Here is a 24,994-nt window from a genome sequence, read left to right on the forward strand (position 1 = left end):
TATGAGCTGCTGAACTAAATGTTGTATTGAGAATGAATCAGGACAGTCTAGTTCAGTCTGATGCATCTCACTGAGCCCAGCAGCGCCCCCTGTGGTAGTGTGGAGTACTGACTCATAATGAATGTGGATGAGGGAGCTGAGAAGCAGTTCAGCAGCCACCATTTTGAGAACAGAACGGGAGCCAGTGGTAAAGATTTTAGCAAGACTGATATTCTAGGCTCCAGGAGGCTGATCCTCTACAGGAGGCTGATCCTCTACAGGAGGCTGATCCTATCACACAGACAGGTGAGGGGCATGAACCACACACAGAAACTCTCTCTCATACACACATATGAGCTTTGTCTGTCTACTGTGCAATTTCAGTTTTATTAATTATATTACTATTATGTTTGTATTTGATGTGTGGTCTAGTGTTTTACTACCTCCTTTTCCAGCATCAGGAGCTATAAGGAGCCAGTGTGAGAGCAGGATCTCCTGGAGCTGTAGAGGATCACTCTGTCTCCTCCCACTGCTGTTTAGTTCATAATGGACTAATCTCTGTCAGGATGGTGAACTACATGAACTAGTTCACTCTGAGGAGTAGTTCATTTTGAACTACTCACTCACGAACTACCCATCACTAGTACATTCCCACCAACCAAGCCGACTACGCCCACTAACCTGGAAGGAGCCCATACAGTCTAGCATCTACCATATATCTAGTGTGCGGCTCTGCAGGTGGAGGTATGTGGAGATTCCCCATTACTGGGCGCAGTAACCCCTCCATTCCCGGAGATAGTGTCCCCTCCCCCAGCTCTGCCATGTGTATATGTACAGTAATATACAGCTGGGTGTGCTCATGTATACAGGGGAGGTCACTCTGGGTTTGGGGACAGATGACGCTTTCTCTCTGGGGTGGAGATTTATAGGGAATGGAAGTGTCAGCAATAACTATCCATCCACATTTGAATGAAATAAAACGTTATGGCAGGAGACCCAGGAGGACCCCACCGCTGACAGAGACATAAAAAAGGTATAGTGCAGTTTTCCAAAATGTAGTAAGCCAAAATCCTTCTACGAAAGTGTTTTGTGGACAGATGAGACCAACATAGAGCTTTTTTTGTAAAGCATATCATTCTACTGATAATCGAAAAGGGAATGAGGCTTGCAAAGAAGAGAACATAGTACCTACAGTTAAATACGGTGGAGGTTCAGAAATGTTTGAGGGTTGTTTTTCTGCCTCTGGCACTGAGCGCATTGACTGTGTGCAAAATATCATGAAATCTGAAGATTACCAAAGAATTTTGGGTTGCAATGTTGCGCCCAGTGTCAGAAAGGTAAGTTTGCGTCATCGATCATGGGTCTTCCAGCAGGAAAATGACCCCAAACATACTTCAAGAAGCCCCCAGAAATGGATGGAAACAAAGTGCTGAAGAGTTCTGAAGTGGCAGCAGTGAGTGTGGACCTAAATCCCATTGAACGCCTGTGGAGAGATCTTAAAATTGCTGTTGAGAGAAGACGCCTTTACAGAGACCTGAAGCAGTTTGCAAGTTTGTGCCAATACACACAAAGGAAATAAACGTGTATAACAAAATGTAACTGCAATAATTTTCTGGAAGAAATACTTCATTTCTAGAATAATTTCAAGGGTGCTAACACTTTTTTTTTTTAAATTCTTTATTTTAAATACCAACATGTAACAATGAAAACTTACCGCTCCGCACGGAGCGACATAGAGTTTATCAAGTACATAACAATAACAAGTGTCCCGACCACCAGAACCCATATGCATCCATCCTCCATCCAAGCAAATCTGGTCTGGTTATAGTTTTTGTTATTTTTTTTTTTATTTTTTTTTTGGGAACCAACACAATACAAAGAGAGAAGAATGTACAACAGAAAGAGAGAAAAAGGAATTCTAAAAGAGTATAGCGCAAGATAGATGACAAGAACAAGGGAGAATTATGGGAGGGAGCGGGAAATGAGGTAAGAGAGGAAGGGAGGGGGGAGAGGAGAAGGGAAGAGAGGGAGAAAAAAAAAAAGGGGGGGGAGGAGGGGGACTCTCGGAGCATCAAGCCGCCAACCCTCCAGGACACCCCTGCGGCCCAGAGAGCAGACCTGTGTGGTCCATTGAGGAAGTGAACTCCATCCATGGCAGCCATGTCCTGCAGAAGTCCTCCCGACGATCATTAAGAGAGGATGTCAAATCCTCCATATGCATTAAGTCATTGACTCTTGATACCCATTGGGCCATCGTGGGAGGAACAATAGACTTCCAGCCAAGAGGAATGCAGGACCTGGCGGCCATGACCAGGAAACTCAGCAGGGAGCGCTTGTATTTAGGGATCGAGAGCTCCGATAATTGTAGAAGAAACAACTCCGGACCCAGTGTCTCTTGCGTCCCTGTTACCTGTCTGATTACCTGCCTCACCCCCGACCAAAACCTCTGCAGAGAGGGACATGACCAGAAAACATGTACATAGTCCCCTTCCTCCAATCCACATCTCCAACAAGTGGAGTCCACCGCGGGGAAAATCCTGTGCAGTCTAGTCGGGACTCTGTACCACCTTGTCAGCAGTTTGTAGTTGGCCTCCAACAGTCTGGAACTGATCGATGTTTTATGTGCTAACAGTAGCATTTTGTTTCTTTGCATGTCGGTCAGAGCAATCCCCAGATCCCTCTCCCACTGCCGTAAGTAGGTCGGAAGGGGCAAGTCTCCTGGGTCTGATAACAAGTTGTATACTATAGAGAGTGAATGCCGTAGATCGCCCCCCTCTAGACACAATTTTCCGAACCTCGTAGGGGGCCCTGCATACTGAGTGAAGCCAGGGCGGGAGCACAGAAAATGCCTAAGTTGCATCGCCCTCCAGCTCCCCATGAAGTCCGGGGTCAAGAGACTGCGGATATCCGTAAGCGATAGCCAGTCTCCTCCTCTTCCCAGGTGACAGGCTCTGAATCTACCCCCCAGGGCCCAGCTCCGAAAGACGGGGTCCAAGAGGCCGGGACAGAATTCCGGGTCCCCCAACATGGGCGACATGCAGGAAGGCACTGGGAGGAGAAGTCGCCGAATCTCATTTTTTGAGCAGCATTCCAGGGTGGCACCAATAAGTGGGTGAGATTTCAAGTTTGACGGGGAAAAGTGCAAAAGCCAAGGAGTGGCCGGGAGGTATATGTCCGAGAAACTCTGTTCCAGTGCAACCCATGCCTTTGTCCTAGAATGGCGGCACCAATCTAGTACCCTGACCATGTGGGTGGCCCAGTAGTATTTTTTCAAATCAGGGATTCCCAGACCTCCTCTGCTCTTAGGCCTGCACAGGAGGGAATGGGAGAGTCTCGCCGGTTTATTTGCCCAAATAAATTTAGTGTGTAGCGAAGCCATATCCCCAAAAAAGGAACCCGGGATCCGAATCGGCATGGACTGAAAGAGGTATAATAGCCGAGGAAGAATATTCATCTTCAATATTGCACACCTCCCAAACCAGGTGAAGAGGCCCTTCCCCCAGCTTGTGCAATCTGTTCTAATGGATTGCAAGAGAGGAAGATAATTCAGTTTGTAGAATTGGCTAGTGTCCGCCGCCAACTGGACCCCCAAGTACCTCAGGGACTGACTAGACCACCTAAACCCGAACGTGGATTGAAGCGTGACTACCTGTTCCTGGGGTAGAGATACATTTAGTGCTTCGGACTTTGACATGTTGATTTTAAAGTTAGAAAGAGAGGAGTAGATTTCCAACTCTCTTAACAGATTGGGGAGGGAGACCTGCGGATTAGTTATGAAAAAGAGTAGGTCGTCCGCATACGCCGCGATTTTGTGGAACCTGCAACTCTAGAGCCCGAAATATTAATGTTTCCTCTAATTCGACATAGTAGGGGTTCCAGAGTCAAAACGAAGATCAAAGGCGAGAGGGGGCAGCCCTGCCTTGTGCCATTGAGAATTGGGTAACTGTCTGAAATGAGGCCATTCACCTTGACTGTTGCCGATGGGATACTGTACAGAGAGCAGATCCACCTGAACATCATCCTCCCCACCCCCACTACCCGCAACACCTCCTCCATGAATATCCAATTGACTCTGTCGAACGCTTTTTCCGCGTCAGTCGACAAGAGCATGAGAGGTGCCCCGTCCGTTTTAGCCTTATATATTAGACTTACCGCCTTAGTAGTGTTGTCTCTTGCTTCTCTTCCCCTTACAAACCCTGCCTGATCTGTGTGGACAATCTCCCCGATCAGCGGGGAGAGTCTATCTGATAAGATTCTAGTAAATAGCTTCAAGTCCATGTTAAGGAGGGATATTGGCCTATAACTAGAGCAGGAGGAGGGGTCTTTGCCCTCTTTAGGGATGACTACTATATTAGCGGCTAAAGAGTCTCTCGGCAGTGGGGCCTCCGCGCAGGTTGGGATATTATTGTAGGCAGAGAGGAATGGGGGGAGCAACAGAGCGCCCATTTTTTTGTAGTATTGCAAGGGGAAGCCGTCTGGACCCGGGGCCTTGCCTGTAGGTGAGTTTTTGATAGCGGCCCAGTACTCCTCCTCGGAGATGGGCCTTTCCAGTGCCGCCGCTTCCTCCGGTTTAAAATGTTTCAAGCCGGAGTCCAAGATATACTTCCGTATGCGTTGCCGCAATTCCGCCCCGGCCCTCTCAGATCGCCCCCCATCTATCGAGTAAAGCGAGGAGTAGAAATCTTTGAAAGCGGATGCGATATCCTTCGGCAGTGTGGCCCAGCCCCCTCCAGAAGTGTGCACTTTAGGGACATAACCCCTAGCTCTCTGAGTCCTCAGAGCGCGAGCCAGGGCCCTGCCGCTCTTATTGCCGAATTCGTAAAAGTGTCTCCTACACTTGGCTAATACTCCCTTGGCTTTGTGGTATAGTAGTGTACGCAGTTCCTCCCTCTTCCTGCCCAGCCTAACACCTATCTCCCCTCCCAAAGACCCTTTGTGCGTTGTCTCCAGCTCCCTTATGTCGGCCAAGAGAGATGTGATCTCTGCTGCCCGCTCTCTCTTCAAACGTGAGCCATGTTTAATGAGCAGTCCCCTCGCAACGCATTTGTGCACCTCCCAGACAATATTGGGAGACACTTCCCCCCCGCTGTGTCTGTCAAAGTATTCAGTCAAGGTCTCCTCCAGTTCCCGCAACGTCACCTGGTCAGTAAGTAATGAAGTGTTCAGCGTCCACTGTCCCTGTCTCCTGATGGGACAGTCGAGGGATATAGTGACTGTAATCAGAGCATGATCAGAAAAGGATATGCACTCAATTGACGCGTCCATCAGAGAATGAAGGTCCCCATGTTTGAGGAAGAAGAGGTCCAGCCGTGAATAACAGTTATGGGCTGCTGAGTAAAATGAAAAGTCTTTGTCTGATGGGTGCATCAATCGCCATGTGTCTATCAGTTGATGATCATGTAGTCCCCGTCTCATCCGGCGCAGTGCCATCTGTGGGAGACTGGACACCCCCTTTGAACTATCCCTCAATGGCTCCAACACGACATTGAAGTCACCCCCCAGAATCAGAGTGCCCTCTGAGAATTCCTCTATCTGCTCAAGGTATCGCAACAAGGTGGTGCACTGGCCTGTATTAGGCAAATAAACTGCCACAAAGGTGACAATCTGGGAGACAATGCGTCCCTTGAGCATCAGAAGCCTTCCCTCGGCATCCGAACGGGAGTCCAACAGTTCCCAAGGGAGCGAACTGGACAGCAAGATACTTGTGCCCCTCGATCTAGAGTCCGGGGAGGGTGAGTGGTGTACTATTGGGTACCTTCTGTCCGAGAGTCTGTATGGTCTGGATTCACAGTAGTGTGTCTCTTGAAGGAAGGCGACCTGGATTCGGTTTCTCCATAGGAGGTTCAATAGAATGGAGCGTTTCTCCGGGCTATGAAGTCCCTTGACATTGATTGAGCCCACTCGTAGCTCGTTCTGCTTTTCTTTAGCCATGCTCAGAGAGAGGGAAGAGAGAGAAAAAAAAAAAAAAAAAGGGAAAAACAGAAACACAAAAGGAGGAGGGGGGGAGAAGGATGGGGGGGGAGGAGTGGATTTAGGAGGGAGTAGGAGAAGGGGAAGGAAAACTTAAGAATAGAAAAGAGAGAGGAAAGTAGCTCAGAAAGAGAAAGCCAGAAACGTAAAGAAACAGTTAGTGTACTGTTCGTAGAGCCAGGGACCAGCCCGGGGACTACTTAAGGGAAGAACGGGGACACGAACCGACACACGGCCAGAGCGCTAACCCGCGCCCTTCTTTTTAATATTGGCTGATTCCCCTCCCAAACTGTGAGGAAGGATCCGCCAAATAACCTCCCACTAACCCCACCCCCCAGGATAAGCCCCCGAAAACAATAACCCCCCCCCCAGAAGCCCGTCATCATATGATCCGCCAACGTATATACTACAAACATCCCCCAATACATTGTGTCCAGCAAAACCAATCTTCCACCTCGAGAACCACTCTTGGAGATGCGTAGGCACACAGAAGTCCCTCCCATCTCCGCCACCGCCATCATTGCCTCAGTTGTAGGCACACCTCCACACAGTCTTTTCCCGAAAGGGGCCTCAATTCTCACGGAACCTCACTTTGAACAGTGGGGGCGCCGCCCTTTCTTCTCTGTTGCTCCAAGTAGGCCTGGGGTTCCCAAGCAGTCCAGTCCGGAACCGAGCAGCTTGGTATGCCCAGGAAGGCAAAGAGCTTTGGGAGCTCCGGGTACCTCCTCAGCAAGAACACCGACTCCCCCTTGCGTACAACCAGGTGGAAGGGATGGCCCCATCTATAAGAGGCGTCCGCTTCTTTTATGTTGAGCAGGAGAGGATGTAGAAGGCGTCTCATATACAATGTGTGGCTGGAAACATCCGGGAATAACTTTACCGTTGCTCCGTCTATTTGCACAGAGCCGTGTGCCCAGGCCCCCTGTAGGATCCTTTCTCTGTCTCCATAATAATGCAAGTGACATAACACATCTCTGGAGAAGGACGTGGGTCTGGGGCCGGGCCTGGCAACTCTGTGGATCCTATCAAAAAGGTAGGTAGCCTCAAGTGGACGTTCGGTGACCATGTTGAAAATGGACAGGACTTTAGTGCGCAGGAGATCCTGAGGCCAGTCCTCCGGTATACCTTTCAGCCTGATGTTGTTTCTCCTGCTCCTGTTTTCTTGATCATCCAGGAGCAGGGCTAGATCTCTGACGCGGGCATTGGAAGATTCACAGTCCCTTTCAATTCGCTCCATCCTGCTCTCCAGGGACTCCTGTGCTTGCTCTGTTGCCTCAATTCTGTCCTCCAGCACCACTATTTCCTCTCTCAGGTTGGACAGCGCCATCTGCTGGGAGGATTCAATTCTGGCCACTACATCCTCCAGGTCTTTCTAGGGAGGGCCAGGATGAGCTCTCTGAGAGCGTTTAAATCTTCTTGTGGAGGGCCGGAGGGCAGGGTGTCTGTCAAGGACTGGGACCCAGTGCGCCCCTGAGGGAGAGGGGACCCCTGTGTGCAGAGGATGGCAGGGATACCCAGATCACCTATTCTCCCAGGGGCCGAGGTCTCCGCCTCCACAGCAACGGTATGCATGGTGTCAGGCTGTGAGGCAGGCTGAGCGGTTCCCACCCTCCCCCAGCCCTCCATACCTGGGCTCTCTCCCTTCGGTCCTGCTGCCAACTCCCTCCGCCGATTCTCCCCACCACCGGACTCCCGCGCTTTGTTGCTGGCTGTGGGAGGGCGCCGGGCCGCGCCTGGGGAATCCCCTGCTGGAGGGAGCCGCGAGCCCGCCGGCGCCATCTTGCTCCGGACCGCCAGTGGTGGCTCCGGCCCAGGCGCCGTCAGGAACCTGTTCAGGCTCCCCTGTGAGCTCTGGCACGCCACGGGGGAGGTAGGAGCAGCAGCACCACCCGATCTCTTCTTTGGGGCCATCCTGGGTGAGCGGGGCCAGCAGGCTTTACTTGTATGCGGTTATGGGCGCGGGAGCTCTGAGAACAAGCTTCCTCACGCCGCCATGTCCAGGACACGCCCCCCCGTGCTAACACTTTTAAAGTGAACCTGTCATCAGAAATTTAGCTATAAAGCTAAAAGTTTCCCCCTCTGCAGCTCCTGGGCTGCATTCTAGGAAGCTTCCTATAGTTTTTGTGGCCCCTTTTATACCAAAATAAACACTTTATAAACTTGTACCTTTTCTTATGCAAATTTCGTAAATCTTCCATGGGGGCGGGCTGCCTGGGGTCCGTTGCTGTCCTCCTGCCGATTTACGCCGCCCCCCGAACGCTGAATTTCAAAGCTCAGGACGCCGCCCCTGGGTGCCCATGGTCCCGCGCATGCACTGTTCCACTGTAGCGGTGCCATGCACTGTGTGCACGTGTGACCGCTGGTGACGCTTTGCGTCGCTGTGAGTGTCATGCTCTCCTGCTCCGTCCGCTCCTCCCATCTATTTCCTGCTGCTGAGCAGGATGGGAAGGAGGTGACGTCCGGTCATCGGGCCAGCGAGCGCTTGCGCATAACGCTGGAGTAATAGGGGAAAGTGTGGTCACGAGGTTATGGGCGGCACTTGCTGATGACACTCACAGCGCCGCCCATAACCTCGTGCCCGCGCAAAGCGTCACCAGCGGTCACACGTGCACACAGTGCACGGCACCGCTACAGTGGAACAGCGCATGCGCGGGACCACGGGCACCCAGGGGCGGCGTCCTGAGCTTTGAAATTCAGCGTTCGGGGGCGGCGTAAATCGGCAGGAGGACAGCAACGTACATCAGGCAGCCCGCCCCCATGGAAGATTTACGAAATTTGCATAAGAAAAGGTACAAGTTTATAAAGTGTTTATTTTGGTATAAAAGGGGCCACAAGAACTATAGGAAGCTTCCTAGAATGCAGCCCAGGAGCTGCAGAGGGGGAAACTTTTAGCTTTATAGCTAAATTTCTGATGACAGGTTCCCTTTAAGGGGAAGCTATTCTCATTGTGGAGACGGACACACCAATCCAGCATGCCAGCGGTGAGGAGACTTAAGCTGCAATGCTCCTCTGGGAAATTGTCTCTTCAGTGAAGAAGTAGACGAACTCCAGTGCCACCATTTGGAGGAGCAATCCTAAAAGTCAACCTTTAACAATCTTTGTGATGTGACTTAGGTTTATACCAGATCAGAATCTCAATTTGCAGACACGGTGTTTCGGGTTGATTGCCCCTCATGAGTGCAAAGCATGAGATCTGATCTGGCTGTGTGAGAGGCTAAGAAAGTTCACTGATTGGCATGAAAAGACATTACCGCAATTGTTATGTGATGTCTCTCCAGACCTAATAAACAAAGTAGAGGCATTATAAATGCGAAGGAAGGTCTTTTAATCAAATTCATGTAAAATATGATGTCCCACACAGATTTTTAAAGATATCTGCAAATGAAGCATGCCGTAAGACACCAATTTACACACCCTAGTGTAACGGCAAGCCGCCCACTAAGCAGGATGCCGAGGTACCCAGAAACACTTTAACCCCTATACAGGGATCTGGAATTACTGCAGGGTCCAGGGGTTCACTTAACAAAAACCAACCTATTATACTTGGCTGGATACAAAGTGAAAGCACACTCAATTGTTTAGAAAAATAGAAAAACTTTGTTTAAATCATTAATTTCTAGTAAACAATTAAAGCAGGAACCCACCAAGCGGGACACATGATCCCAGAACACGACCAGTCATAAGTTGATTTACAGGATTTTCACAGAAAAATTGATAGAAATTCATAAACCATCCATAGGATAAATAGCCATATCTCCAGATTTTTCTATCATATATGAGCAATTTTTGAGTATCACCTGTTATACAGTGCTGACCAAAAGTATTGGCACCCCTGCAATTCTGTCAGATAATACTTAGTTTCTTCTTGAAAATGATTGCAATCACAAATTCTTTGGGATTATTAACTTCATTTATTTTGCTTGCAATTAAAAAACACAAAAGAGAATGAAACAAAAATCAAATCATTGATCATTTCACACAAAACTCCAAAAATGGGCCAGACAAAAGTATTGGCAATCTTAGCCTAATACTTGGTTGCACAACCTTTAGCCAAAATAACTGCGAACAACCGCTTCCGGTAACCATCAATGAGTTTCTTACAATGCTCTCCTGGAATTTTAAACCATTCTTCTTTGGCAAACTGCTCCAGGTCCCTGAGATTTGAAGGGTGCCTTTACCAAACTGCCATTTTGAGATCTCTCCACAGGTGTTCTATGGAATTCAGGTCTGGACTCATTGCTGGCCACTTTAGTAGTCTCCAGTGCTTTCTATCAAACCATTTTCTAGTGCTTTTTGAAGTGTGTTTTGGGTCATTGTCCTGCTGGAAGACCCATGACCTCTGAGGAAGACCCAGCTTTCTCACACTCAGCCCTACATTATGCTGCAAAATTTGTTGGTAGTCTTCAGACTTCATAATGCCATGCACACGGTCAAGCAGTCCAGTGCCAGAGGCAGCAAAGCAACCCCAAAACATCAGGGAACCTCCGCCATGTTTGACTGTAGGGACCGTGTTCTTTTCTTTGAATGCCTCTTTTTTTTTCCTGTAAACTCTATGTTGATGGCTTTTCCAAAAAAGCTCTACTTTTGTCTCATCTGACCAGAGAACATTCTTCCAAAATGTTTTAGGCTTTCTCAGGTAAGTTTTGGCAAACTCTAGCCTGGCTTTTTTATGTCTCGGGGTAAGAAGTGGGGTCTTCCTGGGTATCCTACCATACAGTCCCTTTTCATTCATACGCCACCGGATAATACAGGTTGACACTGTTGTACCCTCGGACTACAGTGCAGCTTGAACTTGTTTGGATGTTAGTCGAGGTCCTTTATCCACCATCCGCACAATCTTGCGTTGAAATCTCTCGTCAATTTTTGTTTTCCTCCCACATCTAGGGAGGTTAGCCACAGTGCCATGGGCTTTAAACTTCTTGATAACACTGCGCACCATAGACACAGGAACTTTCAGGTCTTTGGAGATGGACTTGTAGCCTTGAGATTGCTCATGCTTCCTCACAATTTGGATTCTCAAGTCCTCAGACAGTTCTTTGGTCTTCTTTCTTTTCTCCATGCTCAATGTGGTACAAACAAGGACACAGGACAGAGGTTGAGTCAACTTTAATCCCTGTTAACTGGCTGCAAGTGTGATTTAGGTATTGCCAACACCTGTTAGGTGCCACAGGTAAGTTACAGGTGCTGTTAATTACACAAATTAGAGAAGCATCACATGAATTTTCAAACAGTGCCAATACTTTTGTCCACCTCTTTTTTATGTTTGGTGTGGAATTATATCCAATTTGGCTTTATGACAATTTTTTTATTTTTTTTTCATTGAATACAAATTAAATGAAGATAATAATACCAAACAATTTGTGATTGCAATCATTTTCAAGAAGAAACTGAGTATTATCTGACAGAAATTCAAGGGTGCCAATACTTTTGGCCAGCACTGTAGCTATCGAGCAGAAGCCCATATAGCTTGTTGATCTCACATTAATGGCTACAAAAATTGTGAACCTACACAGTAGATCATTACATAGTGAACAGGAATAATCCCCATATAAGTCAATTTTGACTACAATGCATCAAAGTAATTTACCTAGCGGACAAAATATCAGGCTATACTGATCTCACATGCAAAGTGATGCCGCTATTAGGAAAATCCCACATGAAAATCAATAATCATAAATTGGCCCACATCCTATATCAAGCATCACCCTGGCAAAAGTTGTTTAATTTATAACGCACAGATGCAACATAGTAATATTGCCTAAAGGCCGCTTTACACACTGCGATATCGTTACCGATATCGCTAGCGTGCGTTCCCACCCCCGTCAGTTATGCGTCACGGGCAAATCGCTGCCCGTGGCACACATCGTTTGTCCCCGTCAAACAAATTTACTTTCCCTGTGACATCGCTGTTGCCGGCGATCCGCCTCCTTTCTAAGGGGGGCGGTTTGTGCGGCGTCACAGCGACGTCATTAAGCGGCCGTCCAATAGAAGCGGAGGGGCGGAGATGAGCGGGACGAACATACCACCCACCTCCTTCCTTCCTCATTGCGTGTAACCGCAGGTACGAAGTGGTTCCTCGTTCCTGCGGTGTCACACATAGGGATGTGTGCTGCCGCAGGAACGACGAACAACATCGTACCTGCAGCAGCAACGATATTTGGGAATAGAGCACCGTGTCAACGAGCAATGATATGGTGAGTATTTTTGCTCGTTAACGGTCGCTCCTGCGTTTCACATGCATTGACGTCGCTAAGAAGGCTGGATGTGCGTCACGAATTCTGTGACCCCAACGACATCTCATTAGCGATGTCATTGAGTGTAAAGGTGCCTTTAGAGTGAATTATTCCAGAGGGAATCCGCAAGTCATATATTACATCAACTATATAATAGGACTATTCGTAAATAATCATCCAGGGGTTCACTGCCTATGATAGGCTGCAGTCCAGAGATGGGGATAGTCGACAGGCCGAGGTCAAACCGAGATGTCAGGAGAGATACAAAACAGCAAGCAGGAGGAATGTCCGGAAAACAGGCCAAAATCAAACCGAGATTGCAAGCGAGGTACAAAACAGCAGGCAGGAGTAACGTCAGTAAACAAAGCCGAGTTCATATGAGACAACAAGCAAGGTGTACAGTACCAAGAAGGATATGGCATAAAGCAACACATGACTATCTATGGCAAGGAACCAGGGTAGTGATGTGTCGGTCGCGAACGATCCAACACAAAGATCCGACTCCCTGCTGCGACTGACAGGAGCCGGATCCACAGTGAGAGCCACTAAATTGTCTAAATGGCTCTTTTCGACGCTGAAACCCCACCCACCCACTTCTAAACCCCGCCCGCTCAATCTAATTGGTCCCATGTAAGTGGGCGGGGTTTTATCGGCATTACTATAATCTTAATCTATAATCTTAAATATGTGTTCACCTGGGGTGAACACATATTTAATAGGGAGCCAAGAACGATCTGAATGAGCCGGCTCTTTTTGGTGAGCGGAGCCATGTGAACCAGATCACCAAAAAGAGCCGGACTGCCCATCAATAAACCAGGGACACATAAGGATATAAAAAGGATGTGGTGCCTTCCCATAGGCTGAAGTAAGAGCTGATACTAGCTGGAAGGCACACACCCCTACAGTCAGTCTGCAGTACTGCAAGTTCCAGCTAGACCAAGCTTGGTGAATGTGCGGCGACTCCGCCCACCAGAGCCACTGGAACTGACTTCTCCCCCATCACCAACACAGCCTGCAGCCTGCAGTGTGAGCAGAGCAGCGCCTAGTGACCGGGGCAGACGTCACCAGAGCAGGCCCTGGTGGAGACGTGACAGTAGAGCAGAGCCTGGTGACCAGGGCAGACATCACCGGAGCAGGCCCTGGTGGAGACGTGACAGTAGAGCTACGAAGAAAAAAAGAATCCAGTGCAGTTCCTCAGGATAAATTAAAATCCAATTTATTGTAAACAACCGTTTAAAATTATCCAGCAAACAACAGATGTAAAGGTAACCACACAGTTACAACATGGGTCTACGTGTTTCTACGTTCTGTCTTATTCATATTCCATGAGGTTCTGAATGCCGGTTTTCTCGCATTGCACTCGTGCGAGTCAATTGCAAGTTTGACGCTGGCCTTAAAGCTAGGAAGATGAGAGCACTAAGATAGGGGGGGAAGTACCCACTGCCAATCAATGGAAAAAATTAGGAAATAATATAATACTATATGAGAATATAGTGTATAGAAACATAGGATGCCGTCACAAATTCCACAGAATTTGGGAGAAATGGTGTGATTCTCCGCTAACGCACTTATCCCCTAATGATGTGGTTTCTTCGGTTTCACGCTATGTACCCTGACGAGTTCCAGAATTCTAATTATACGGAAAGAGATTCCTGATACAAATGGACCAAAGAGGGAGGAAGGGAGGGAAGGAAAGGAAAGGAAGGAAGGAAGGAATCCCAATAACTGTTATAGACCTTCTTTAACCTCAGAAATGGAGGAGATGCCTTGATAAGATATTACACTCATGCCCCAGGCCATAAAAAAAGAGAATACAAAATTGATACATTCTGTCTCTTCATATGTTTCGCCTTATTATGTCCAGTAATTGTAATATTACATGGGATCCTTATGATGTGATACCATCATCTTCTTCACATTCAGGTCCCTACAATATCGGATCCTCTCAGTGGAGATCTTCTATATAAGAGAATTTTCCTGATTGAGCCATCAAGAACGAAGAGGGAAAGGACAGGATGGCAGAGAGGATATTACACCTCACTCTAGAGATCCTCTTCCGACTTACTGTAGAGGTGAGAGCTTCTGATGACGTCACATTTCATCATTCTTGTCTATGGAAATAACAGATGGATAGAACTGGAGAGGTGAGGACTCTGGAAATGTCTGTAGTGAGATTTATTAATGTGTCTCTCCATATCCAGGATTACACAGTAGTGAAGACCTCTAGTGAGTGCTGTCAGGACCCTGTGTCTGAGGGATGGGGAAGACACCTGAGCCCAATCACGGGGCCTCCACCTCACCCCCTGATACATGAGGACATCAATGACCAGAAGATCCTAGAGCTCACCTACAAGATGATTGAGCTGCTGACTGGAGAGGTGACACTGCTGGGACATTATACAGTAACGCTATGAAGTGATCGGGGGATGACTGTTTCATTGTATATTTTAGGTTTCTATAAGGTGTCAGGATGTCACCGTCTATTTCTCCATGGAGGAGTGGGAGTATTTAGAAGGACACAAAGATCAGTACAAGGACGTCATGATGGAGGTTCCCGAGCCCCTCACATCACCAGGTAATAGACAGGACTAAATACACATGGCCTATAATTATCTGTATGTAAAGAATGAATTTAGTCCCTGTACGTGTTTCCTCCAGTTCTATCCAGTAAGAGGACAACACCAGAGAGATGTCCCCGTCCTCTTCGTCAACAGGACTGTGAAGAAGAAAGTCTCAATGTTCCTCAGGATCATCAGGTAGATTGAGAGAAGGTGTCATGAAATCTCCCTATGATGTGTAGATGGCTGTGAAGGTCTTGTGCTCAGTCTTGTTTTATCCACCAGTATTATATGTTTTTTACTTGTGTAATGAGAACGGTGGAGATGGCAGGATTAGCTCTGATCATAGATGTGACTTCTACATTTGTCTGTGACTTTTACAATATTTGTTTCAGGGTGAAGATCTGACCCATATTAATACTACAGAGACATATGTGGGGGATGATAAGTGGTGTAAAGAGGAGATTCCTGCATATGACTACCCAGGTGAGTGGGAACCACTAAATGCAGAGACTTGTTAAAGTAGAAAGACAAGAGTCCATTGAGTTCAATCTATAATTCAGACCTGTGGAGTGGAGGGAAGGTGAGTATAATCGTTTTGTTTTTTTTCTGTCTGATTTGTGATGGGGATCATATGTACCAGGATGGGGGCTATGATGTGGACATAAAGCAGGATGGGGCCATGATATGGACATATACCAGGATGGGGACATGATGTGAACATATACTAGGATGGAAAACAACCTGATAGGGACGGCACCACCCAAAATTTTAAATGGAAGCGTGCTACCACCCATACATAAATGGACCAAAAACACAAATTATATAGGGCACAGTTTAACCATAAATACACTAGAAATCCAGGGTGTAAGAAGAGGACAACAGAAACCTTGTTGTATTCAAAAGTAAAAAATATTCTGCTATTATTAAATTTGTTCACTTTTGCATACAACAAGGTTTCTGTTGTCCTCTATTTACACCCTGGATTTCCAGTGTATTTATGGTTAAGGTATATACCAGGATGGGGCCATAATCTGGACATATACCAGGATGGGACCTGATGTGGACTTATACCAGGATGGGACCTGATGTGGACTTATACCAGGATGGGGCCATGATGTGGACATATACAAGGAGGGGACCATGAGGTGGATATATAGTAGGATGGGGCCATGATGTGGACATATACTAGGATGGGGCCATGATGTGACTCAGTGGTTAGCACTGCAGTCTTGCAGCGCTGGTGTCCCAGGTTCCAGTCCCACCAAGGACAACATCTGCAAGGAGTTTGTATGTTCTTCCCGTGTTTGCGTGAGTCTCCTCCGGGTACTCCGGTTTCTTCCCACACCCCAAAGTCATACAGAAAGACAATTTAGATTGTGAGCCCCAATGGGGACAGTGTTGCTGAATATGTTAGCACTATATAAAAATAAAGATCATCATTATTATTATTATGTATAATGGCACATGACCCAACATATTATGAAACTTTTATTTCAGGGCAATCTTTTTCTGGGACAATGTTTGGCCCCTAACTAATGTATGCATGCCTGGAATAAAAATGCCTGTTGATTGTTTGTTTTTTTTGTTTTTTTTTTCTAGAGGGGGGAAGGCATTTAGACTCTTGCTATGGGACCCCATGATTTCTATGTACGCCCTTGCCCTTATACTATCATTTCCTATGTCAATAGTGGCAAAGTCTGACTTCACTGAATGCAGATTTTACTCCTGAATTGAGAATTTTAAAGATCAGTCCACATGGAGAAAAAGTGAATTTATCCATAGTACACACTTCCTGCTTTCAGGTTCCTTTTAAAGAGATTTTAGATGTCAGAAAGTGCATCAAATGGATAAAAATGACTTATTATTCCCATTTTGATTTACCACTGAGAAGTTCACTTAAAAAGATTGGAGAAAAGCACAGCAAAACATGAATGTATGAAGGAGCTGGCTTTAACTAACATCGTTAGGTTAATGATATTATCTCAACATTATTAGGTTCAACTCCGTTTTATTTTTGGCAGGTGACTGTTTCAGAAGCTCAGAGGAACATGTGACATCTTCAGATTTTATAACAGATATATCCTACTCTGTGCATAGCGAAATTCCACCTTCTGATCCTTTCCAACAGCTCCTATCTTTCGATGCATCACAGAATATTAAGAAATATAAAAGGAAGGAAGTTTACCACCAAAGACCTCACACAGTAGAGAAGTCAGATCAATCAATTATTGTTAAACATGTAAAACATCGCAAAGATGAGAAGCCATATTCATGCTCAAATGGTGTGGACTGTTTTAACCTAAACTCATATTTTGTTAAACATGAAAGACTTCAAACAGAGGAGAAGTCATTTTCATGTTCGGAATGTGGGTCAAGAAATTCCATCTTGTAAGACATCAGAAAATTCACACAGGAGAGAAGACATTTTCATGTTTAGAATGTGGGAAATGTTTTCGAGATACATCGAATCTTGTTTCGCATGTGTCAATTCACTCAGTGAACAAGCCATTTCTGTGTTCAGAATGTGGAAAATGTTTTAGCCTAAAGTCATATCTTGTTAAACATCAGAAAAATCACACAGAGGAGAAGCCATTTTCATGTTCAGAATGTGAGAAATGCTTCAAAAATAAATCCCATCTTGTTATACATGAAAGAAGTCACACAGGGGAGAAGCCATTTCCTTGTTCAGAATGTGGGAAATGTTTTAACCAGAAATCACATTTTATTAGACATCAGAGAATTCATACAGGGGTGAGGCCATTTTCATGTCCAGAATGTGGGAAATGTTTTATGCAGAGATCACATCTTGGTAGACATCAAAGAAGTCACACAAGGGAGAACAATTTTATTTTTACTACAAATTTATGTTATTGACTGGTAGTACAACAGAATAGTCAAGCAAAGTCACATGTCAAGAGAAAGAGAAAGGGAAAACAATGTCAAGCACTAAGCTATTTGCAATCATCAATACAATCTTAATACGATATCATTATGGATTAGATAAATAGAAACCCAATCTTTCTGGACACTTGGCAGCATATACTGTAACTTAGTTCCCAAAGTTAATTTTAAAGTTGATTTTAATCAGTAGATCTTGGAATAATAATATGTTTCACAATTGGATATGTTTTAAAAAAACAAAGAAAAATGTCTCTGTGCTGAGATAATCTTATATACAGTTAGGTCCAGAAATATTTGGACAGTGACACAATTTTCGGGCTCTGCATGCCACCACATTGGATTTGAAATTAAATCTCTACAACAGAATTCAAGTGCAGATTGTAACGTTTAATTTGAAGGTTTGAACAAAAATATCTGATAGAAATTGTAGGAATTGTACACATTTCTTTACAAACACTCCACATTTTAGGAGGTCAAAAGTAATTGGACAAATAAACCAAACCCAAACAAAATATTTTTATTTTCAATATTTTGTTGCGAATCCTTTGGAGGCAATCACTGCCTTAAGTCTGGAACCCATGGACATCACCAAACGCTGGGTTTCCTCCTTCTTAATGCTTTGCCAGGCCTTTACAGCCGCAGCCTTCAGGTCTTGCTTGTTTGTGGGTCTTTCCGTCTTAAGTCTGGATTTGAGCAAGTGAAATGCATGCTCAATTGGGTTAAGATCTGGTGATTGACTTGGCCATTGCAGAATGTTCCACTTTTTTGCACTCATGAACTCCTGGGTAGCTTTGGCTGTATGCTTGGGGTCATTGTCCATCTGTACTATGAAGCGCCGTCCGATCAACTTTGCGGCATTTGGCTGAATCTGGGCTGAGAGTATATCCCGGTACACTTCAGAATTCATCCGGCTACTCTTGTCTGCTGTTATGTCATCAATAAACACAAGTGACCCAGTGCCATTGAAAGCCATGCATGCCCATGCCATCACGTTGCCTCCACCATGTTTTACAGAGGATGTGGTGTGCCTTGGATCATGTGCCGTTCCCTTTCTTCTCCAAACTTTTTTCTTCCCATCATTCTGGTACAGGTTGATCTTTGTCTCATCTGTCCATAGAATACTTTTCCAGAACTGAGCTGGCTTCATGAGGTGTTTTTCAGCAAATTTAACTCTGGCCTGTCTATTTTTGGAATTGATGAATGGTTTGCATCTAGATGTGAACCCTTTGTATTTACTTTCATGGAGTCTTCTCTTTACTGTTGACTTAGAGACAGATACACCTACTTCACTGAGAGTGTTCTGGGCTTCAGTTGATGTTGTTAACGGGTTCTTCTTCACCAAAGAAAGTATGCGGCGATCATCCACCACTGTTGTCATCCGTGGACGCCCAGGCCTTTTTGAGTTCCCAAGCTCACCAGTCAATTCCTTTTTTCTCAGAATGTACCCGACTGTTGATTTTGCTACTCCAAGCATGTCTGCTATCTCTCTGATGGATTTTTTCTTTTTTTCAGCCTAAGGATGTTCTGCTTCACCTCAATTGAGAGTTCCTTAGACCGCATGTTGTCTGGTCACAGCAACAGCTTCCAAATGCAAAACCACACACCTGTAATCAACCCCAGACCTTTTAACTACTTCATTGATTACAGGTTAACGAGGGAGACGCCTTCAGAGTTAATTGCAGCCCTTAGAGTCCCTTGTCCAATTACTTTTGGTCCCTTGAAAAAGAGGAGGCTATGCATTACAGAGCTATGATTCCTAAACCCTTTCTCCGATTTGGATGTGAAAACTCTCATATTGCAGCTGGGAGTGTGCACTTTCAGCCCATATTATATATATAATTGTATTTCTGAACATGTTTTTGTAAACAGCTAAAATAACAAAACTTGTGTCACTGTCCAAATATTTCTGGCCCTGCTGTATGTGTCCCTGCTATGTACTGTGTCATGGCTGTGTCTGACCATACAGGGACAAGGTCTTATCATACCACATCTCCTGGGCAGGGGAGAATGCAAAACAGAGTATACAGATATTACAGCACGTGATCACAGGTCATTCTTTTTCTGAGGTAAAACATTTCGCTATCTGTTTTAGAAAAATGTTTTACCTCAAATAAAGAATCATTTGTGTTTCCACGCTGTAATGTTTGTATACTTTTTTACTTCTTGCCATGCCCAAGACAGTTGATATGATTAGACCCTGGTCCGTTCAGGGTTAGAAACAACCATTACACAGCACATAACAGGGACATATATATAAGATTATCTCAGCACAGAAACTTTTTTTTTTTAAAACATATCCAATTGTGGAATTCCAAGATCAATTGATTAAAGTGAATTTTGTTTATGGGAAAATTGCTTTAAATTAGTGGCTGAACACATTTTCTTTGTGAATTTTTCTTGCTATCAAAGGGGTTCCTTATACAATGGAACCTTGGTTTACGAGATTAATTCATTCTGGGAGTGTGCTTGTAAACCAAGTTACTCATACAGCAAAGCATATTTTCCCATAGGAAATTATTGGAACTCAGACAATTCGTTCCACAACTTGTAGTAATGTCCCATCCTGGTCCACCATTGTGCCAACACACACACACACACACATATTATTCTCACCTATCCTCCGTTCCCTTGCGGCCTCTTCCCTGGTTCTTGCAGTCTGCAGGCATTTGGAGCGGGTAACGATCACGCCGATGCAGGGGCTGCTGCTGTCAGTGCTTCAGCACAGCTAACGTCATACACATTAGCCGCTTGCCTCTGATTGGCTGTGGGAGGTGTGCAGAGACAGCTCAGGGCCAGCCAATATGATGCAAAGACGGCAGCAGCCCCTGCACGGGCTGCGATTGTTACCAGATCCATGTGCCTGCTGTCCACAAGAGGCAGCCAGAGCTGGTCGGATCGCGGTGAAAGTACGGAATCGGAAGTGTGTGCAGTGAGTATTTGCTCGTACAGCAAAGCATTGCTTGCAAACAGTTACAAATTTACAGAAAGCTTTGCTCGTATAGCGAAATTCTCGCACATCGGGTTACTTGTAATCCGAGGTTCCACTGTATATGGAGGGAAGGTAGTTGAACTAAGGTAGACTGAACACATCCAGGCCATACCAGGGACATCACATGGAACAATAGAAATACAATATTTCCATGCCTTATCAATAATAATGTTTTCAGCACAATCCATTGATATATCCGGGTCAGGGGACATAATCGCTTTTGTGGTTCTAAGTGCCAGGATTTGTGACCCTGGAAAACCAAAGAAATGTAATAACTAGAGTTGGGGAGCACTAAAATGGTCGGGTACTCGGTCGTCTTGAGCAGTCCAGACGCTCTGAAAGTGATCAACTCAAGTAATGAGTATAATGGAAGTCATTGATTGGACAGTTCGGCTCTCTGCCAACATACAACAAAACATATACAGAGCAGTTTTGCGAGGAGGAAAGGCGTTTTTTTGTTCTTTTGATATATTATACTTGTAAACGTTCCATCCCAAGCAAGAGCCATTCAGAGACTGTGAATGGCTTTTACAGGAGTCCCTGCACACATTATGCAGTGAAGCAAGCCTGTGCTTTGTGGTCATTGTGTCACAGAGGACACATCCACGTACCCGTTACACTTGGCTGAGTACCCAAGCCTTGGTGCTCGATCAAGTAATGAACAGTGGCGAACATGCTCGCTCATCACCAGTAATTACCCAAATTATTGATATATACTAGTCATATTTGGTGTGCGATATTGAAAGTATGTTTGAAAATACAGCAGTCATATTATTCCATTAGGAAGTGTCTGTGGGAAACTTTAAGAGTATTATAGATTGCATGAAACACCCCAAGCATAAAATATGGTTTCAAATTGAAGAAGAAAATGTATCCTACAAAGTGAGACAGACATTCTCATTCCCTGGAAGTCCACACTATGTATTCATAGATTACAAATCCATTTACAATAGTTACACTCAAAATTTGGTTATTGTACCACCCAAGGAAAATGTGTGCACCACTTCTTGTAAATCTATCACTACCAATGCTGATGTCAATAGACAACTGACATTGTTTGAAAGATTATTAGTCCAATTGAATCCGCAGAAAAAGACAGTCGTGACTGCATGCAGACAATATGTCTCTCTTCGAAAGCCAAAAATATTTCCGTTTTTTAGAAATTGAGAACAGGATCTAACAGGACATTTTCTACAACAGAGATAGGATATTACTCGCTCCTAAACTTTCCTCTAAATGTGTCCACAAGATAGAAAGTGGATATAAAACACTTACTAGATGGTATATTACTTCCAACTAAATTCCACAGATTTAATAGCTCTTACAACCTATATATTGGAGCTGCCAGGTATGGATTATATGTGGTGCCTATGTCCCAAAATTAAGACATACATGTCCCAAAATTAAGACATACTGGTCAGAGATCCTGAGCTCTATAAAGCAAATTCTCAAAATCTTTCTGGCCCTAACCCCATAAATTTGCCTACTACACCTCTTTCCAGAGATACCATATTTTTCGTTTTATAAGACACACCGTATTATAAGACGCACTCCAAATTTAGAAAAAAAAAAATGAAAAAAAAAAATATATATGGGTTCCGTTTTATAATCTGGTAATATCTTACCGGGGGGCAACAGCTGTGGTGGGGCGGGGGTCACAGGAGGCAGCAACAGTGCTGGAATACGGCGATGCTGTGGCGGTGCAGAAAGGAGGCACAAATGTCACTGGAGGCTGCGGCGCTGTCCTGGGTCAGCCGGCGCTGCTCTGTACCTAGGCAGCGGGCACTGTTCTGTGCTGCTGCTCGCTACGGGTGGTGAGTCATGGGATATTCTGAAGATGTCGGTGGTGTGGACTTCAAAGAAATGGCAACCGGAGTCAGTTTGAGCTGAGAGCTCCATCTGCGCACGTGCCGACTTTGGGCACCATTATTTGAAGCCCTCACTGCAGACATCTTCAGCATGTCTTGTACCTTACTGCCTGCCGCACAGACCTCACTGCTTGCCTCACAAACCTCACTGTCCGCCACACGACAGAGCAGCTGCCCGCTGCACAGACCTCACTGCCCACCGCACAACAGAGCTGCTGCCCGCCGCACAATAGAGAAGCTGCCCGCCGCACAGAGTTCACTGCCTACCGCACAACAGTGCATAGCATTCCCCCAGGCCTCCTGTGACCGCAATCCACCACCCCCCTGTAAGCTACATTCGGATTTTAAGACGCACCCCTCATTTTACTCCCAAATTTTTGTTGGGAGGACAAGTGCGTCTTATAATTAGAAAGATACGGTAATCTCTAAAAACAAACTCCCCCTCTTTAAACATTTACTAGCATCAACTAGAATTCTAATTCAACCATATGGAAATCAGAAACCATGCCTTGCAAAAGTATTTACCCCATTTGGCATTTTTCATGTTCTGCTACCTCACAAACTGGAATTTCACTGTTGTTTTGAGGGTTTGCATCAGTTTATGTAAAGAATATGCCTACAATTGTGAATATTTGTTTTTCATTTTAATGTGAAGCAAACAACAAATAGTACAAAATATGGGAAAACTTCAGTCTGCACAACTATTCACCCCCCTAAAGTCAATACTTTGTTGAGCCTCCTTTTGCGCTAATTACAGCTGCAAGTCGCTTTGGATAAGTCTCTATGAACTTTCCACATCTTGCCACTGGAATTTTTGCCCATAACTCAAGGCAAAACTGCTCCAACTCCTTTATTTGCTATTCACAAGAGGAAACTGTCTAGCTTCAAGTCTGACCACAGATTCTCAATTGGATTAACGTCTGGGCTTTGACCAGGTCACTTTAATACATTTACAAATTTCCCCTTAGTGTTGCTTTAGCAGATTGCTTTCAGTTATTATCTTGTTGGTAACCTCCGTCCTAGTCTCAAATTACTTACAGACTGAAAAAGGTTTTGCTAAAGAATATCCCTGTATTTCGCACCATCCATCTTCCACTCAAAACATTTCCCTGTCCCTGCTGCCGAAAAATAACCCCACAGCATGATGCTGTCAACACGTTTCCCTGTGGGGATTGTGTTCTTGGGGTTATGAGCTAGTACTTGTATTTGGCACCAGACATAGTTTTAACCTTGGTGGACAAAAAGTTTAATTTTGGTTTCATTTGATCACAGTACCTTCCTCCTTACATTTGGGGATTCTACCACGTCTTTTGGCAAAATCAAAGATGAGCATTCCAATATTTGTCTGTAAGTAAAGGCTTTTTTTCTGGCCACTCTTCCATAAAGGCCAAGTCTATGGAGTGTGCAGCTTATTGTGGTTGTATGGACAGGGAACTGTACGTACAGCCCCTTAAGGATTACATTTGGTCTCCGTGCTGCCTCTCTGATTAATGCCCTCTTTTACAAAAACGCCTTCCACATGCTAGCTTGTGTTCCCTACATAGCTTTTTGGAAATGGGACTTCTTTTGACTTTCTTCTTACCATTCTTCTATAAAGGCCAGATTTGTGGAATATACAGCCAATATTTGAGCTGTGGACAGATTTTCCCACCTGAGCTGTGGATTCCTGTAGCTGCTCCAGAGTGACCATGGGCCACTTTGCTGCTTACCTAATTACTGCTAATTAGGTGGGTGGCTCTGTCTTGGTAGGTTTGCAGTTGTACCATACGGTTTCCATTTTTGGATGATGGATTGAACAATGCTCTGTGAGATTTTCAGAGCTCGGGCTATTTTTTTTCTTAAACCTGACCCCGCTTTACTCTTATCCACAATTGTATCCCTGAACTGTCTGGTGTGTTCCTTGGTTTCCATGATGATGTTTGATCTCTAATGTTCTCAAACAAACCTCTGAAGCTTTCACAGAACAGCTGTGGTTATGCTGAGAATAAATTACACATGGGTGGACTTCATTTACTAATTAGGTAATTTCTGGAGGCAAATTACTCAGAATTTTATTAAGGGGTATCAAACTACAGGGTGCTAAATACAAATGCGCATCACAATTTTTAGATTTTTATTTTTAAAAAGGATTAGTAAATCATGTATTATTTCCTTTACACTTCACAAATACTTGCTACTTTGTGTTGGTATGTTACAAAAAGTACCAATAAAATACGTTTAAGTTCCCAGGTATAACATGAAAATATGTGGAAACGTAAAAACGTTTTAAAGGCACTTTATGATCTGCTTTTCTGAAAACTTGTTTGTATTGCCCCATGTGCCTGTATGTACTCCTGACAACTTACACACTACTGGGTCACTTTATATGTCCCCCAACGTCAGGGCAAGCTCGTGGTGGTGTCCTGTGGAATCTCCTTTTAGACTTGGATCAGGGCATTACTGAGCTCCTGCAATGTAAGAGACAGTCATTGGCATTTATACCTTCTGTCAACC

The 24,994-nt window shown here is 45.0% G+C and overlaps 2 protein-coding genes across 2 annotated transcripts in view; both read left to right on the forward strand.

Annotated features, from left to right (window-relative positions):
• LOC142312897 (uncharacterized) overlaps positions 1-17,617 on the forward strand; it is a 148,041-nt gene extending 130,424 nt beyond the window's left edge. The window contains exons 15-16 of the mRNA XM_075351883.1: positions 12,525-12,535; positions 17,120-17,617. Coding sequence (XP_075207998.1) covers positions 12,525-12,535; positions 17,120-17,617 — 509 coding nt within the window. The remainder of the gene's footprint in view (positions 1-12,524; positions 12,536-17,119) is intronic.
• On the forward strand, positions 132-14,774 carry LOC142310548 (gastrula zinc finger protein XlCGF66.1-like). Its single transcript, XM_075348068.1, has 4 exons — positions 132-285; positions 14,106-14,254; positions 14,384-14,560; positions 14,634-14,774. Exons 2-4 carry the CDS (start codon positions 14,198-14,200, stop codon positions 14,772-14,774), a joined length of 375 nt encoding a protein of 124 aa, XP_075204183.1. The 5' UTR covers positions 132-285; positions 14,106-14,197.
• Positions 17,618-24,994: the final 7,377 nt, after the last annotated feature.

The sequence above is a fragment of the Anomaloglossus baeobatrachus genome, chromosome 5, assembly GCF_048569485.1.
Source record: "Anomaloglossus baeobatrachus isolate aAnoBae1 chromosome 5, aAnoBae1.hap1, whole genome shotgun sequence".
NCBI classification, from domain to species: domain Eukaryota; kingdom Metazoa; phylum Chordata; class Amphibia; order Anura; family Aromobatidae; genus Anomaloglossus; species Anomaloglossus baeobatrachus.